Genomic DNA, 15697 nt, shown 5'->3' on the forward strand with positions numbered 1-15697 from the left:
TGCTGGCAATTATTTTTTGCTGTCAGAATAGATAGTAGAAAATAGTACCCTTTACATCAATTATTTTTACATTGCTAATTAATCCGGAAATGAGTATCCAAACACAACTTGCAAACATGTAAGATAAGGAATATTAGCTAATCTAATTCAGCAATGAAATGTGTACAGTTCAATGAGTGCTGGCTTTACTTTAGGGACAATTCCAACGGTAAACATACTCTATCATTATAATTAAGATGGCATGGTGCTTTCTAAGATAGAACTTGTTATATTTTATGAGATGGATGTTCTTCCGCTGGTTTTTATTGCAGGTTTTAAATATTGGCCATGGTACAGAATATGGGAGCAGCAGGTAGCTATAAACGTAGCAATTAAATTTCACCGCCCAAAGCACTTGATGAAAAATGATATCTAATGTTTGCACACGCAATGTATATTGTTACGATTTAAGATTAACATAGATTTTTTTTGTGTTGAAACAAAGATAGGACATTGCACCAGTAAATTTAATTTGGGCACGTTAAAATGAAAAAGAACAGATGACTCCAAATGTAATTCACACATGTCCATAGAACACCTATGTGTTTATGTGTGTATTTGTACAATGCGGTTTGCTTGAGGTAACTTATTTCTGAAGTAACTAAACACAATTTTTCCCAATATCTTCAATATATAGTACCTACTGTTTGTACTCACTTGTACTCAACTGGTAGCATAAAACGGCTCTTTCACAGGTATCTTCATACTGGAAAGTCCTGTGCAAGAGCACCATCAAAGCACCATTTCACTTGTTGAAACATTTATTTTTGTTTGGTTAGATTTACAATTTGATTTTAAAAAAAGTTCAGTGTCTGACATGTCATGCTAACATTACCTTACACCCCTGTACAGATTTCTTACAGTTTCTTTTACAGTACCATGATTGTTTAACTTGCATGAAAAAAAAAAACAAACAAAAAGCTTGTCTTGGTCCCTGAAAATTCAAATTCTACAATACTGAAAATCACAATGGCAGCCCATATTTAGTTTTCTCTAAAATATGACATAAAAAGAAATGTAGAAATAAACTGCATGGAGCAGGCATACAAAAATATTTCATTATCTGCAAAAGAACGCATTAGATCAACTTTATTTAAAAGAAAACATTGTTAAAATATAATTAGACCTTTTGTTATTCGTCTCAATGTAATAAATTTGTTCATTGCTGTAAACTCTAATGTACACGGCTGAATAAATGTGATCGCCAAGGAAATAAGTTAAAGCAGGCAGCAGATAATCAACAGATGACGAAATTTAACAACCACCTGATGTACCACGATGAATGTTTCATTTTTGAAAAACACAAGCGTGAGCCACTGTTCCGTGCGGTGTACCTTACTCTGTCACAAATAAACAATAAACGGGGAGCTCATTTCCTCCAAAAGAAGCAGGAAATTGCTAAAGATACAGTCATTTGTTCATTAGAAACAAACCAAAAAAATAAAAATCACATTTACATTATAGCCATCCAGTGCATGTCTCAATAAGCTGATTTAATTGATGAGGTAATTAAAGCAGCACTGAAATCTTGAGTGTGCATTCATTACCCTCACATAATGCATAGTTAATGTTTTTGGAGCTGAAAATGAAACTTTTTGATGATATCAAGTCATTTCAAGAGAGAACAATATGCTATTTTGAATAAATACGCATACAGCTCTAAACCAGTATGTCTGGGGCTGCATACGTATTTGTCTGAAATGTACACTGGACAAGCACATACAGAACAATATGAAATTGTATCACTAGACAAATATTACTGGATTTATGAACTTCATGAATGACATCAAAAGAGTTCTTTAGTTAAAAATTTGTTTCAGTAAACTTGTTTCAATATACTGCGATTGTGATACGATTTATATTGCAAGAGCTCCGTGAACTGTGGAGATGTTCATTACAAAACAAATATTCAACACCTCTGTTGTATAATTACAGTCTTCTATACAGCACAAACAACACTGATGGAAAATGTGCTAATTCAGTATTTGAACACCTGTTGTTTTAACACAGAATGCCCCAAACACACAGCGAAACTACTGACTCAATGACAGTTTCATCAAATTTCAACACACACTAAAAAACCGCAAAGGAAACCTTTGGTCGTACCCTTTCCCAGTAGTAATACACACAATTTATACAACAATATATACAATATATTTAAATCATCAGTTTAAATGCGCTAGCATTTTATTTTCTACACAAGCTTTAAAAAAAATGGCTAGATCGGAATGCAACGCCAAAAATCTGTCACTTTTGACAGCGAACACGCATAACTGTCCTCTCAAATTCAGAAAAAAATCACTCACCATCATTCAAACTGACCCAAAGCACCCACCTCTCTATTCTTATCATACTCAGAGTGGGGTTCAGGGGGGAGAGCTGTGGTGTTGGGGTGGTTCTCTCACTGAGCGCTGTGATCATATGAAGGGAACATTGATTTGCGGGTTTTGGGAGGGGGTGGGGGCGGCCTGCTGTCCACTTTCATTGGCAGTGGGGGCACGAACTGCAGAGAGAGAGCGGGGGGGGGGGGGGGGGGGAGAACGCACCTTTCAGACAACAAATTCACACCTGCCTCCTTCCCCAAGCACCTTGCTACTTTAAACTCTGAACAAAAAAGAAATGAGAGCATCAGTCGCTCCATCCCTTTCCTTACCGCCACAGAGTTCCTGGGGCTGTCGCCGTCGTGGGGGTGCTTCTTCGGCGGCATGGGCGGGGGGGGCCCTGGGGGGTCAGTAGTCACGTCGTTGTCACTTGGAAGAGATGTATAGCCTGAGGAAGGAAATGAGAGGATTACTCACCAGAGGTAATTCATTCTGGCACTTCAGTATTCTCCTTAACATTTTATCTCTAAAGTGCAGGACTAGGTGATCCTGAGGTGAACGTGCAATTTTTATTGACATCGCAACCTCGGCAACCTCCCACACTTTCATTCGCTCTGTACCCACATGGCCATTCCTCCGGTGCTGGCAGTCTCTAGGTCAAGTACCATACAAGCTGTACTGGCCATAGGGTTGCCATATGTATGGTTTTTGACCAAAATGTTTGGTCATATTGTTTATACAGGTCTGGTGTGTATTCCTGATCGGACAATGTAATGTCCAGTCAGACGAACCGATGGAAGAACTTTTGCATTCGTTTCTAATGAATTGGCATTTCAATTGTTCCCCGGTGTGACAATGCCCAGGGGGACCACACCCCCAGCCCCCACAGCAGCCAACCTCATTTGCAATTACACTTCCAGCAGTGCATGTTGTATAGTTTTACTAATTCTCAATCTGGCAACCCAGCCACACAGTGAGGTCCTACACCATATTGCATTATTTGTTGACTACCTGTACATATATTTTTATATAATTACATTTAATTAAATACATTTTTATATTTGAAGTACTCGTGTTTATGTAATGTTTCATTACCAACACAAGCAGAGACTGCTTTATAATCATGGTGGCATCAATTCATATCACTGTTTCCTGAATCTCACACATCTGGGACATTGTGGTGCGGCGTTTGTTTGCATTTTAAAAATGTGTCTATTTCTTTTAACAAGTACATTTCCACTCTTTATAGTTGCAAATCTGTAGCCGTTTTTAATGTGAATAGTTTCAAAATACTGCGTGAATCCTCACAAATGTGAGAAAGTAAACAAAAACTCTAGGGTGCTTCCCAAGACACTGACAAGAAAAACAGTTGGCAAAAAATAAAAAGTTCAGGAAAAAGGAAAATGTCATAAAAATTTACCTGTTCCACCAAGTTTACTGAAAATGTTTATTTTGGTTTACTGCAATGCAGAAGTTTACTTCAAGTCTAAGTACACTTTGCTCAAGGGTATAAGTGTAGTGCCTTACCTGGGAATGAAACCTATCGATTTCTTAACCTCTAATGTTACACCACACTGCCATATTACATCATTATTATAATTCGTATCACAGCTGTGCACTGGGCCGGAGTACGTACTGGAGCTTCGAGGAGTGTTTGGGGAGGCGGGCAGAGGGCTGAGAGGGTTGGACAAGCTGAGCTGAGAGGACGCACCCTGGAAGAGGGACAGGGTGAGACGCCTGTCCCCAAACTGCAGGCTCTTTGGTCTCTGCTGCTTCTCTGGTGGAGTCTGAAACAATGAGCAATGGGACACAGATGAGTACCTTACAACGGCTTTTCCCCCAGTCAAAATGGAGCTCTCAAGCACAGCAAGATTAATATGAGCTACCTAAAGCCAGTGAACTCTTTAGCCACAACAAAATGCTTCCTATTACTATTAATGGAAACAACATGGCAGCCACATCCGTGCAATTTTCCCATGATGCTACCAGTACAGTTGTAATCACAATGAAAAGAATATGAAGCAACAGCTGCGCTTTGAGATCACCTCGTCTGTGTCCAGCGGCCTCTCCACCAGAACTTGAGACTTGCTCACGCTCCATTCCTTTCGGTTCTTGCGGCCAATCCGGTTGTCCTCTTCGGAGCGGGACAGGACCGAGGCCCGGCGGTCACTGACTCGGGACAAAAGGGAACTGGGAACAGAGGGGAAGAGCAGTGAATGAGCAACAGAGGGGAAAGGGGAATCATCAAGACATAATCCGCAATGGTAGAGATTAGGATGGAGGGGGGCTAGTGTGAACATAAGACAGAGACACAGAGGGGTGAGCAGGGAGGTTTCCCGTGGAAACAGTTACAGTGTAAGGCTCAGCGGGGAGGCGAACATAAGGGACAAACTGACTCCTGGGAGCAGGGCCGGGAGGGGGCGCCCTCTGAAGAGCCCGAGCCGCTGGAGAGGCTGGAGGAGGCGGTGGAGAGGAGGGAGACGGTGGACATGCGCCGCAGGGTGGAGGAGAGGATGTAGGGCATCACCACCGAGCCGACACGACTCTTCTTCCTCTCCGTCAGGGAACAGGGCTGGGGCGCACAACACAAGCATGCACACACACACACACAAAGAGACACACACACACACACACACACACACACACACAAAGAGACACACACACACACACGCACAAATGTGCATGCACAAACACACACACACGCAGAGACACACACACACACACACACAGAAAGAGACACACACACACACACACACACACACAAAGAGACACACACACACACACACACACAAAGAGACACACACACACACACACACACACACAAAGAGACACACACACACACAGAAAGCAATGGCATTACATGTCTGCTGGAATCTCAGCACAGAACGATCAAAATGAAAAGAAATTGATCCAGGGTGTTGCGCACGTGATAGCCAAACTCGCTGATAATGTCGACTGGGAGTTTGATGGGAGGACTCAAAGGGCCCTGCATCCACTGACAGTGAGGCTATAGATAACCAAGAGAGATAGACTGACCAGAGTGATGACTCCATAATGCTTCTCCACCTTCTCCTTCAGGTCCTGAAAGCAGGTGACCAGGCGGTTGTGCAGGGGCTTCAGCTGTTCGGTCGACTTCTCGCCGTGGATCTGTATCCCGTCGGCCAGGAGGGGGATCTGAGGGACAGAGGGCCATTTAGGGAGTGAACAGGATACAGCACCGAGTGTAGCGAGCAGAGGGGCTTCCACAAAACTAACCTGCAGGGCAATGAGATGCTTGAGGACCTCAATGCGCCCTGAATCTTCCGGGTGTTGTTGTATGTAGGTGTCTGTGAAGAATGCCTGCAAACACAAACAGATTTTTTTTTTGGACATAAATTTTTGACATATTTCTGTCACTAAATATCTGATATTTTAAAGCCTTTTATTACTCATCTTTAGAATAAAAAAATGATGTTCCTGTTAAGTCACTCCCATGAGAGATTATAAAAATAGCACATCATATTAATTATATTAATGATGAGCATCTTCATATCTATCATATCTATCAAATCCACCTTAATTCAGTTGCACAGATTTTCAAAAAACATGCATTCATTCTGGCAATTAAATACCATCTCCATCTATCTCTATTCACACTGAACAAGCCTGAAGTGTTCATGTTATTTTCATAGACATCTGCTCTTAGCTACCTCCCACACTTTCATTAACCTTATACCCACATGGCCATTCCTGATGGTGACCTCCGATGTCATGTCACACACAAGCTGTACTGGCCACACATTGTGGTCCTACACCGTATTATATCATTGGTTCACAACTTGTACATATATAAATGTAATATCATTTCTATGTATAATTTTATACATATTTATATTTGAAGTAGGAGTGCTTCAGCAATGTTTCTTTTTTTTCACCAACACAAGCTGAGACTGTTTTATAATCATGGCGATATCACTTCCTGCCACCGTTTTCAAATCATGCACACCTGGGACATATTTGCATTGCTGTGTTGGTTTATATTTTTTAAATGTGTTTATATTTCTTTTAACAGGCGACATTTTCACTTAGAGTGGAAATCGGAAAATCTGAAGAAGTTTCTAAATCTTCACAGATGTGAGAAAGTAAACAAAAATGCTACGGTGTTTCCCAAGACATTTAGAGATCCTATTATAATAATCTTCAAATAAATCCCACTGACATTTTCTAAAAATATTTATTTGTTAGATTCAGGGAAGCAGGTTTCAAATGTTTAGTGCACAATAGTAATAAACGGAGAAATGTATTTCTGTAAACCTGGGCATATATTTTGCCACATATAATTTACACAGAATCTCTAACATTGCTAGTACTGTAAATGGTAGTACTGCAGTACTAGTAATGTAAATGGTGATCCACTACATATCTGTTGACTCTCGATATGCAGAAAGATCTGAAGTTTGAAATACATTTTTTCTTAAGCAGCAACTCTGATGTCTGACTCTTCACACAAGAGCAATATTTAGCAAGAATATATGAATGTTAAAATGTCCACAGGACTACAGGTGAAAAAAAATATTTATAATACAATAATTTATACTTTCTAAATGCTGGGCATATTTAAAAGAAGGCCTGCAGATCCCTGAATTTTCAACAAAACCATTCCCTACCTGAGATGAACAATCATATAAAACAGATTTTGTCTGATAATTTTAAGTCTGGAATCTTCTGGAATTTTACTTGCATCTAAAGGGTTAATGTATTCCAAATAGTTATGCAACCCAGGACTGACTGAACACAAAGGTAAAGGGATGAACAAAGTTGTGTAGCCACAGAAGGGCAGCCCTTGGGGTCACCTGACCTTCTCGTAGTTGGAGAAGCCTCCCATGACGGCAGGGTCGACGATGCCGTTGAGCATCATCGAGAGGGGGTGGACAGGCAGAGACCGGTCGCAGGCCTGCTGCTGCACCAGGTTGCTCAGCTTCTCATTGGCCATCTCCATGGTCTCCACGGCGTTCGCCAGGGGGCTGATCTCCTCCTGCGGGTACGCGAGCTCAACGTTACGGCCCGTGACGCCCGCCCGCGCGTCGGCGTTCAAAAGCCTGTCAACATCCTGCGGCCTAATCAAGCGTTCAAATTAGCCCATCAATCCTGCGCAATCAGAAGGACGCGTGTCCCAACCCAAAGTTCACCTGCCGTAATTAAACCATCGTGCGTCAGACTTCGGTTTCCACACTGCGTGGCCCAGGTGTGTGTGCTAGTCTGCGGGATTTCTTATCTTAGCACTCTTTTCTTATCTTAGTCTTATCTTAGATTAGCAAGCGAAAGAACAGCAGGTCACGTGAATCTGGGCTTTCAGGCAGATGGGGAAACGTAACTAACATGGTGACTGTGGAGGAGAGAGGAAGTGGTAGCAGAACGGTGTAGACGACCGCAGCTTCCTACCACAGAATGCAGCGTTTTCTAAAAACCGCTCAAGCTGCCGACCCTTCATACATGAAAGCGGTTTCAGGTGCAGACGAACGTGAATCAAAAGGGAAGGTGTCAGTCGCGAGCCACCCGAAACAGAGACTCACAACGGAGCTGAACTTCACTTCGAACCACTTGAGGATCCCGGGGAAGCGGTAGGCCGTCGTGTAGGTGGTTCTCTCGATCCACATGGTCTGCGGGGGGGATGAACATGAAAAACGACAAAGAAACGACCTTTCAGAAACAAAAAAAATCTGAAGAGGCTCCGAGTCAATTTCTGTATCCCGGCTGGATTCCTGAACAATTTCAATTGCTATTATTTGGCAGAGACGGAAACCCTGCAGTCTTTGAGAAATCATCAGGATGAAAAACTACAAACAAAAAGCTCCTTCCAGCACAGAAGGTTAACCAAAGGTAAGCGTAACAGGCGATAATGGATGACTCTTCAGCCTCCTTGGCTCAAAAAGCATCTGCCTGATCTCTGTAAGATTGTGAACCACGATAAACTCCGGAGATGTTACTCACAGCAAACTCATTATCTGGGTCCTTTTCTCCTTTCCGGAAGGGTCTGGAGTACTGGAACTGATCCACCTCATTAGTTCTGTAGTAACTAGAATAGATGGGGCAACAAATAAAGACTACAAAACTGACTCTGTAAGCACACGATTTATCCCCTAAAATACTGTATGGCCCTTGTGTCTTCCTTTGCAATCTTATACACAGACACACACACACACACGTATCATTTTTATGTATATATGAACAGTGAATGACATATGCATAATTTTGGACACGAGCATCTGCTAAACAAACAATTGATATGCAAAAATATACACGAAGTGCCTTACTTCAGAATTTGCTCTGGGACTCCCTTGTCCTTGAACTTTTTTGGTAAAGTGAGGACCGGTTTGACAGTGAAGCACTGGATATCTGTGGGGTGTAGCTGAGGACCGATTGCATGATTGTACTGGTCCGCTGCTATACGCCCATCAGGGCTGATTTTAAATGCAAACTACAACTTTATCTAAAATCACCCGGACCCCAAACGGCAGAAAGATAATCTCCGCACTTTACCCACAGCTCTGTCGCTCCCTATATATTCATTTATACACAGTCGATATCACAGGCAGCAGTGCTTTTATCTCAAACGCTGATTAATACTTTGCTTTATCATTTACAACACATTCTAACTGGAGCTTGAAATTAATTCTGGGTTCTATGGAACATTCGGTAAGCATTTGAATGTTAAATTCAAAGAAAGCTTTGGCTAAATGGAACCAGCCTGCTCCAAGAGGCTGGCCATTGAGATGTCGACCGATAATTGCGCATTATGTCCATTCAGATACTTAATATTAATGCTACCAATTTGTCACACAGTAATTCTGCCTTCAATATCAAATGAGAATCTAACAACTTAATGTAACCACAGGCACCCTGGCCTGCTGTACCATTTTAATTCAAGTAGCAGCACTTCACATCAGTATGAATATGTGCTTGCGCGCAAGAAGTTGTCAATGTTCTTTTTTTTCCAGAAGCCACTAGTAGCAATGGAGTGTGCGTGTGGACTGAACAGGGGAATAACAGGCGAACATGCCACACGACAAAAGGATACGCTGTCCCTGGGAGTTCAAGATGTCGTCCCCAGGGGGCGCTGTGCTGGTCATTCTAACCGCCATCGGGAACTGAGAGAGCAGCTTCAGGCTGAAGTCCTCCAGCCACTCGTACTCTTTGCCGCGGTAAATGAACACTTTGTTCTGAAACCGTTCAAGCAATGGAAATGCAATGAGACAATCAAGAAAAGCTTTGCTGTGTTCGAGAACCTTCAGCAATCAACAGCTACACGGTTGGAAACGAAACCCCCTCCAGTCACTTTCAGCGGTTTGCTGGGTACACTGAAAGTCCATTTGTTTTGACAGGATCTACGCTGCGTTCAGATAACTGATAGCCTTCTGAAACAGATGGCTGCTATTGCTTTAGAAGTCTCATTTAAAAATATCGCTACATCACTCCAGTATAACCTTTTATCTGCACACTGCCTCAGCCACTTAAGGATTCATGTAACCTACATGTATCACTGCAACAAAAACCTATTTCATAGCCAATACATATCAAATAGAGAGAGAGAGAGAGCGAGGGAGGGAAAGGGGGAGAGAGAGTAAGAGACAGGCGAGAGAGAGAGGGAGAGAAAGTAAGAGACAGGCGATAGAGAGGGAGGGAGGGAGAGAGAGAGAGATGTAGGGACAGAGAGAGCGAGCAAGAAAGACTCACCCTGAGGAAGGAGGGAAATCCATGGCCGTAGTACCCGACCGCAAAGTACTCAGGCTGGGGTCGCATGGCGTGCATGATGTTCTCATAAAACTCGGCCTGCTGTTTCTGAGAACACAGGGTTTTCGGTACGGTCACCGGGCGGGCATACATCAAACAGCCGGAACTGGCTCGCCCAATCAAACGACCCCGACCCAAAAAAAACTGTGACCAACGGCTGCTATCTGGGTGTCGCACAATCGCTAATTAACAGAACCAAGTCGGCACATGGGGAGGCTGCAGGGCTGTTCTTATTCAGCCTCGGACACCACGGACAACAGGCGACGCACGCAGATACGTGGTCGATGAGGTGGTGGTCTAGCAAACTTTTTCGCTGAAACAAACAGCGGGCACGCGTGACTCACGCCGCTCCTGTGCCGACTCAAAATCAAGATAAACGACGCTGAGACGCCAGCGTAGCGCACGCCCACCCTCCAACCCGTGCCAGTGTGGCACCTCAGTGGCAGATGGAGACGCGCGTCCTTACCAGTAGCTGGCTGAGCTCCATAAAGTCGAACATCTGGTTTTCGTGCATCTTCGCCAGCTGCTTGCTCATCTCGATGGCTTTCTCCCACATCTGAAACCAGCACGCCCGCGGAGAGACAGCTCAGTCATGGGGCTCCCAGCAGCGACAGGAATGTTACACGTTAAAGGGGGGGGGGGGGGGCGCAGACGGCTTTCAGCGATTCTCGGCATGCGCTGGGGGTGAAGACGACGACGAACGCCGCTGTGCTCACGTCAAGCAGCCAGCAGGGGGGAGAGGGGGGCGTGGCCTCGCCACGGCAACCCCGAGAGAGGCGGGCGAGGGAGAAAGCTGGCGGCGTCGGCGGGCGGCTCACCTTGCCCTTGTCCAGGTAGCACATGATCTCCTGGAAGAGCCTCATTTTCAGCTCCTGCTGCGTCCAGATGTGCGAGCCGTCGCGGGGGATGAGGTGGGGCGCGCAAGGCTTGTCCGACCACTAGGGGGAGAACGTGAGAACGGTCGGCCAATTACAAACCAAAGAAACGCCACGACATGTTTTTCTCATAACATTTACAAAATCTTGCCTATGTCTATAATGCAGTCCAGGTGCTGAGATAAATGCTTCTAGTCGTTCAGTAAACTGGTGTATGCAATCGAAGTACACAAACAAAATCATAACCCATCATTGATGACACTTCACTTCCTTTGGCTGTGGTAGAACAGCTTGCTACAACGTGCAGACAGACTAAGGCCTACGTAGGGCTCCCCCACAGTACACACCTCCAGCAGCTCAGCGTGCAGCAGCAGCGTGTAGGCTGCCTCCGTGTAGTTTTCACAGTCCAGGTGCAAATCCCGTAGCTTGTACAGGTACCTGCAAGACACAGACACGTGATGCGAACAGAGGGGGGTCAGGCAAACTCAGTTCATCCAGTAACTGTCAATTACAGGAACACAATTTCACACAATTGATGAATCACGCCTCACCGAATGTAGATGTCCTCCCTTTTCTTTTCCTTGTAAAAGTTCTGGAAACAAAAAATCAACACAACCACGCTCTAAGCCAAGCCAGAAATGCTTTATAGAGCGCCATCAAAGCCGCATGAACGGCAAGGCACGACGCCAAAACTGCGCGATTATGTTCATCGTGAAGCAGGAGAAGGGCCGGTACGTACTTGCAATGACTTTATGATTGCAGCATTTCCCTGCCGGCGGTAAACAGCATTCAAATCAGGATAAACTGAGCCCTCTCACTCAGGGGTCCACCTTACTTACCGACGCGCCGTGACCAGTCTGATGAAGGGCAGATTAGGCAGCCGGAAATGACTCCTCTGAGACTGTGAGAGAGTGCGGGGGGGGAGGGGGGGGGGGGACTCACCAGCACGTTGACGGTGCAGCTCATGCGGTGCTCCGGGCTCTCGTCGAGGGTGATGGTGCGATAGGCCAGCAGGTTCTCCAGCAGGCTGCTGAGCAGCAAGGCCAGGGACTCCCCAGAATGGACCAGGTACCGGTGCCTTCTGCAGTGCTCCAGCAACCTGCAAACGACGCAGAGCTCTCTCTGTCAGAACCAGGGACACAGGGACACAGAGCTCTCTCTATCAGAGCCAGGGACACAGGGACACAGAGCTCTCTCTATCAGAGCCAGGGACACAGGGACACAGAGCTCTCTCTATCAGAGCCAGGGACACAGGGACACAGAGCTCTCTATCAGAGCCAGGGACACAGAGCTCTCTATCAGAGCCAGAGACACAGGGACACAGAGCTCTCTCTATCAGAGCCAGGGACACAGAGCTCTCTATCAGAGCCAGGGACACAGAGCTCTCTCTGTCAGAGCCAGGGACACAGGGACACAGAGCTCTCTCTACCAGAGCCTGGGACACAGAGCTCTCTCTATCAGAGCCAGGGACACAGGGACACAGAGCTCTCTATCAGAGCCTGGGACACAGAGCTCTCTCTATCAGAGCCAGGGACACAGAGCTCTCTCTATCAGAGCCAGGGACACAGATCTCTCTCTATCAGAGCCAGGGACACAGAGCTCTCTCTATTACAGCCAGGGACACAGAGCTCTCTCTATTACAGCCAGGGACACAGGGACACAGAGCTCTCTCTATCAGAGCCAGGGACACAGATCTCTCTCTATCAGAGCCAGGGACACAGAGCTCTCTCTGTCAGAGCCAGGGACACAGGGACACAGAGCTCTCTCTGTCAGAGCCAGGGACACAGGGACACAGATCTCTCTCTATCAGAGCCAGGGACACAGAGCTCTCTCTATCAGAGCCAGGGACACAGGGACACAGAGCTCTCTATCAGAGCCAGGGACACAGATCTCTCTCTATCAGAGCCTGGGACACAGAGCTCTCTCTGTCAGAGCCTGGGACACAGAGCTCTCTCTATCAGAGCCTGGGACACAGAGCTCTCTCTATCAGAGCCTGGGACACAGAGCTCTCTCTACCAGAGCCTGGGACACAGGGACACAGATCTCTCTCTATCAGAGCCAGGGACACAGAGCTCTCTCTGTCAGAGCCAGGGACACAGAGCTCTCTCTCTATCAGAGCCAGGGATACAGGGACACAGAGCTCTCTATCAGAGCCAGGGACACAGAGCTCTCTCTATCAGAGCCTGGGACACAGAGCTCTCTATCAGAGCCAGGGACACAGGGACACAGAGCTCTCTCTATCAGAGCCAGGGACACAGGGACACAGAGCTCTCTCTATCAGAGCCAGAGACACAGGGACACAGAGCTCTCTCTATCAGAGCCAGGGACACAGAGCTCTCTCTATCAGAGCCTGGGACACAGAGCTCTCTATCAGAGCCAGGGACACAGAGCTCTCTCTATCAGAGCCTGGGACACAGAGCTCTCTCTGTCAGAGCCTGGGACACAGAGCTCTCTCTATCAGAGCCTGGGACACAGAGCTCTCTCTGTCAGAGCCTGGGACACAGAGCTCTCTCTATCAGAGCCAGGGACACAAAGCTCTCTCTATCAGAGCCTGGGACACAGAGCTCTCTACCAGAGCCAGGGACACAGAGCTCTCTCTATCAGAGCCGGGGACACAGAGCTCTCTCTATCAGAGCCAGGGACACAGAGCTCTCTATCAGAGCCAGGGATACAGGGACACAGAGCTCTCTATCAGAGCCAGGGACACAGAGCTCTCTATCAGAGCCAGGGACACAGGGACACAGAGCTCTCTCTATCAGAGCCAGGGACACAGAGCTCTCTATCAGAGCCAGGGACACAGGGACACAGAGCTCTCTATCAGAGCCAGGGACACAGAGCTCTCTATCAGAGCCAGGGACACAGGGACACAGAGCTCTCTATCAGAGCCAGGGACACAGAGCTCTCTATCAGAGCCAGGGACACAGGGACACAGAGCTCTCTCTATCAGAGCCAGGGACACAGAGCTCTCTATCAGAGCCAGGGACACAAAGCTCTCTCTATCAGAGCCTGGGACACAGAGCTCTCTACCAGAGCCAGGGACACAGAGCTCTCTCTATCAGAGCCGGGGACACAGAGCTCTCTCTATCAGAGCCAGGGACACAGAGCTCTCTATCAGAGCCAGGGATACAGGGACACAGAGCTCTCTATCAGAGCCAGGGACACAGAGCTCTCTATCAGAGCCAGGGACACAGGGACACAGAGCTCTCTCTATCAGAGCCAGGGACACAGAGCTCTCTATCAGAGCCAGGGACACAGGGACACAGAGCTCTCTATCAGAGCCAGGGACACAGAGCTCTCTATCAGAGCCAGGGACACAGGGACACAGAGCTCTCTATCAGAGCCAGGGACACAGAGCTCTCTATCAGAGCCAGGGACACAGGGACACAGAGCTCTCTCTATCAGAGCCAGGGACACAGAGCTCTCTATCAGAGCCAGGGACACAGGGACACAGAGCTCTCTATCAGAGCCAGGGACACAGAGCTCTCTATCAGAGCCAGGGACACAGAGCTCTCTATCAGAGCCTGGGACACAGAGCTCTCTATCAGAGCCAGGGACACAGAGCTCTCTATCAGAGCCAGGGACACAGATCTCTCTCTATCAGAGCCAGGGACACAGAGCTCTCTCTATCAGAGCCAGGGACACAGAGCTCTCTATCAGAGCCAGGGATACAGGGACACAGAGCTCTCTATTAGAGCATAGGACACTGGGAAAGAAAACACTCATTATAAGAGTGAGGGAGTTCTGCTTGAAGGTGATGCATCTCAATTAGAGTGAGGGAGTCAGAACAGGGACACACAGACTCCTGGGTGGAGGCAGACTCACGTTTTCTCCAGCAGGATCTTGTACTGCTCGTCTCCCCGGCCTCCCTCCACCTCCTGATCCAGCTTGGTAATCAGTTCATTTTCAAACTGCAAACGCACGCATGTGTACATGAACACACACATACACTGTTATGGCAACACAGGGGTCTGACCATTTCTCAACACAACCAGAAGCTCTTTGAAGCGCATATGTAAATGTGCATACGTGTGTGTGTTTGTGTGCGTGTGTGTGCATGCGTGTGTGCGTGTGTGGGTGTGTGTGTGTGTGTGTGTGTGTGTGTGACTGTGGCGAAATAAAGTGTTCTGTCCTTCTTGTGACACTGTTCGGAATAGGCCTTGGGCTACTGCTGACTGTAAATAATAAGCACTATGTGCCGCCTGTGGAGATAATGCCAGAGAGCTCACCATCTGGAAGGTGTGGTCGGGGCTGAAGTTGTGCTCGCACTGCATCATGTCAAAGAAGATGGGGATTATGGCTTTCCTCAGGTCCGGCTCGGGGACCAGGGTGGCCTGCAGAATGGGCCCCACCATGGAGGGGATGAACTTCATCTTATGAGGCCCTGGGGAAAGGAAGGGAGGAGAGGGCTTCACTCCAGCTATGCTATGCTTACATGGGCCTACACTCAGCCTGTCCCTTCTACAGTGGATCATTTTAATTTGTGAACAGAATGCAAATTCACTTTATAAATCATACATAGCATAATCACAGTCAGAAAAATTATCACAACCAAAGTGTAAACCAATGGGCTATATCTGTAAAGAAACTCAAAACATTGCTGTACAGCCTGGAACACTTCCTATACACTCTCGGTGTTAACACTGGTCACACCCATATCCTTCATCTATCATTTGAAATCTACCCTTTGGTCGG

General features: G+C 46.6%; 1 protein-coding gene across 2 annotated transcripts in view; it reads right to left on the reverse strand.

The window, feature by feature from the left end:
* Positions 1-1329: 1329 nt before the first annotated feature.
* Positions 1330-15697, reverse strand: part of dock5 (dedicator of cytokinesis 5) — a 38781-nt gene continuing 24413 nt past the window's right edge. For both annotated transcript variants that reach the window (XM_035379503.1, XM_035379502.1), the window contains exons 32-51: positions 15232-15386; positions 14828-14913; positions 11948-12104; positions 11557-11597; positions 11353-11443; positions 10949-11068; positions 10597-10686; positions 10074-10178; positions 9418-9559; positions 8654-8735; positions 8331-8415; positions 7913-7999; positions 7198-7374; positions 5616-5699; positions 5397-5534; positions 4757-4932; positions 4406-4550; positions 3997-4147; positions 2693-2808; positions 1330-2542 (exon numbers count right to left, since the gene is read on the reverse strand). In XM_035379503.1, the coding sequence (XP_035235394.1) occupies positions 2441-2542; positions 2693-2808; positions 3997-4147; positions 4406-4550; positions 4757-4932; positions 5397-5534; positions 5616-5699; positions 7198-7374; positions 7913-7999; positions 8331-8415; positions 8654-8735; positions 9418-9559; positions 10074-10178; positions 10597-10686; positions 10949-11068; positions 11353-11443; positions 11557-11597; positions 11948-12104; positions 14828-14913; positions 15232-15386 (2330 nt within the window). In that variant the 3' untranslated portion in view covers positions 1330-2440. The remainder of the gene's footprint in view (positions 2543-2692; positions 2809-3996; positions 4148-4405; positions 4551-4756; positions 4933-5396; positions 5535-5615; positions 5700-7197; positions 7375-7912; positions 8000-8330; positions 8416-8653; positions 8736-9417; positions 9560-10073; positions 10179-10596; positions 10687-10948; positions 11069-11352; positions 11444-11556; positions 11598-11947; positions 12105-14827; positions 14914-15231; positions 15387-15697) is intronic.

The sequence above is a fragment of the Anguilla anguilla genome, chromosome 10 (assembly GCF_013347855.1).
Source record: "Anguilla anguilla isolate fAngAng1 chromosome 10, fAngAng1.pri, whole genome shotgun sequence".
Taxonomy (NCBI): domain Eukaryota; kingdom Metazoa; phylum Chordata; class Actinopteri; order Anguilliformes; family Anguillidae; genus Anguilla; species Anguilla anguilla.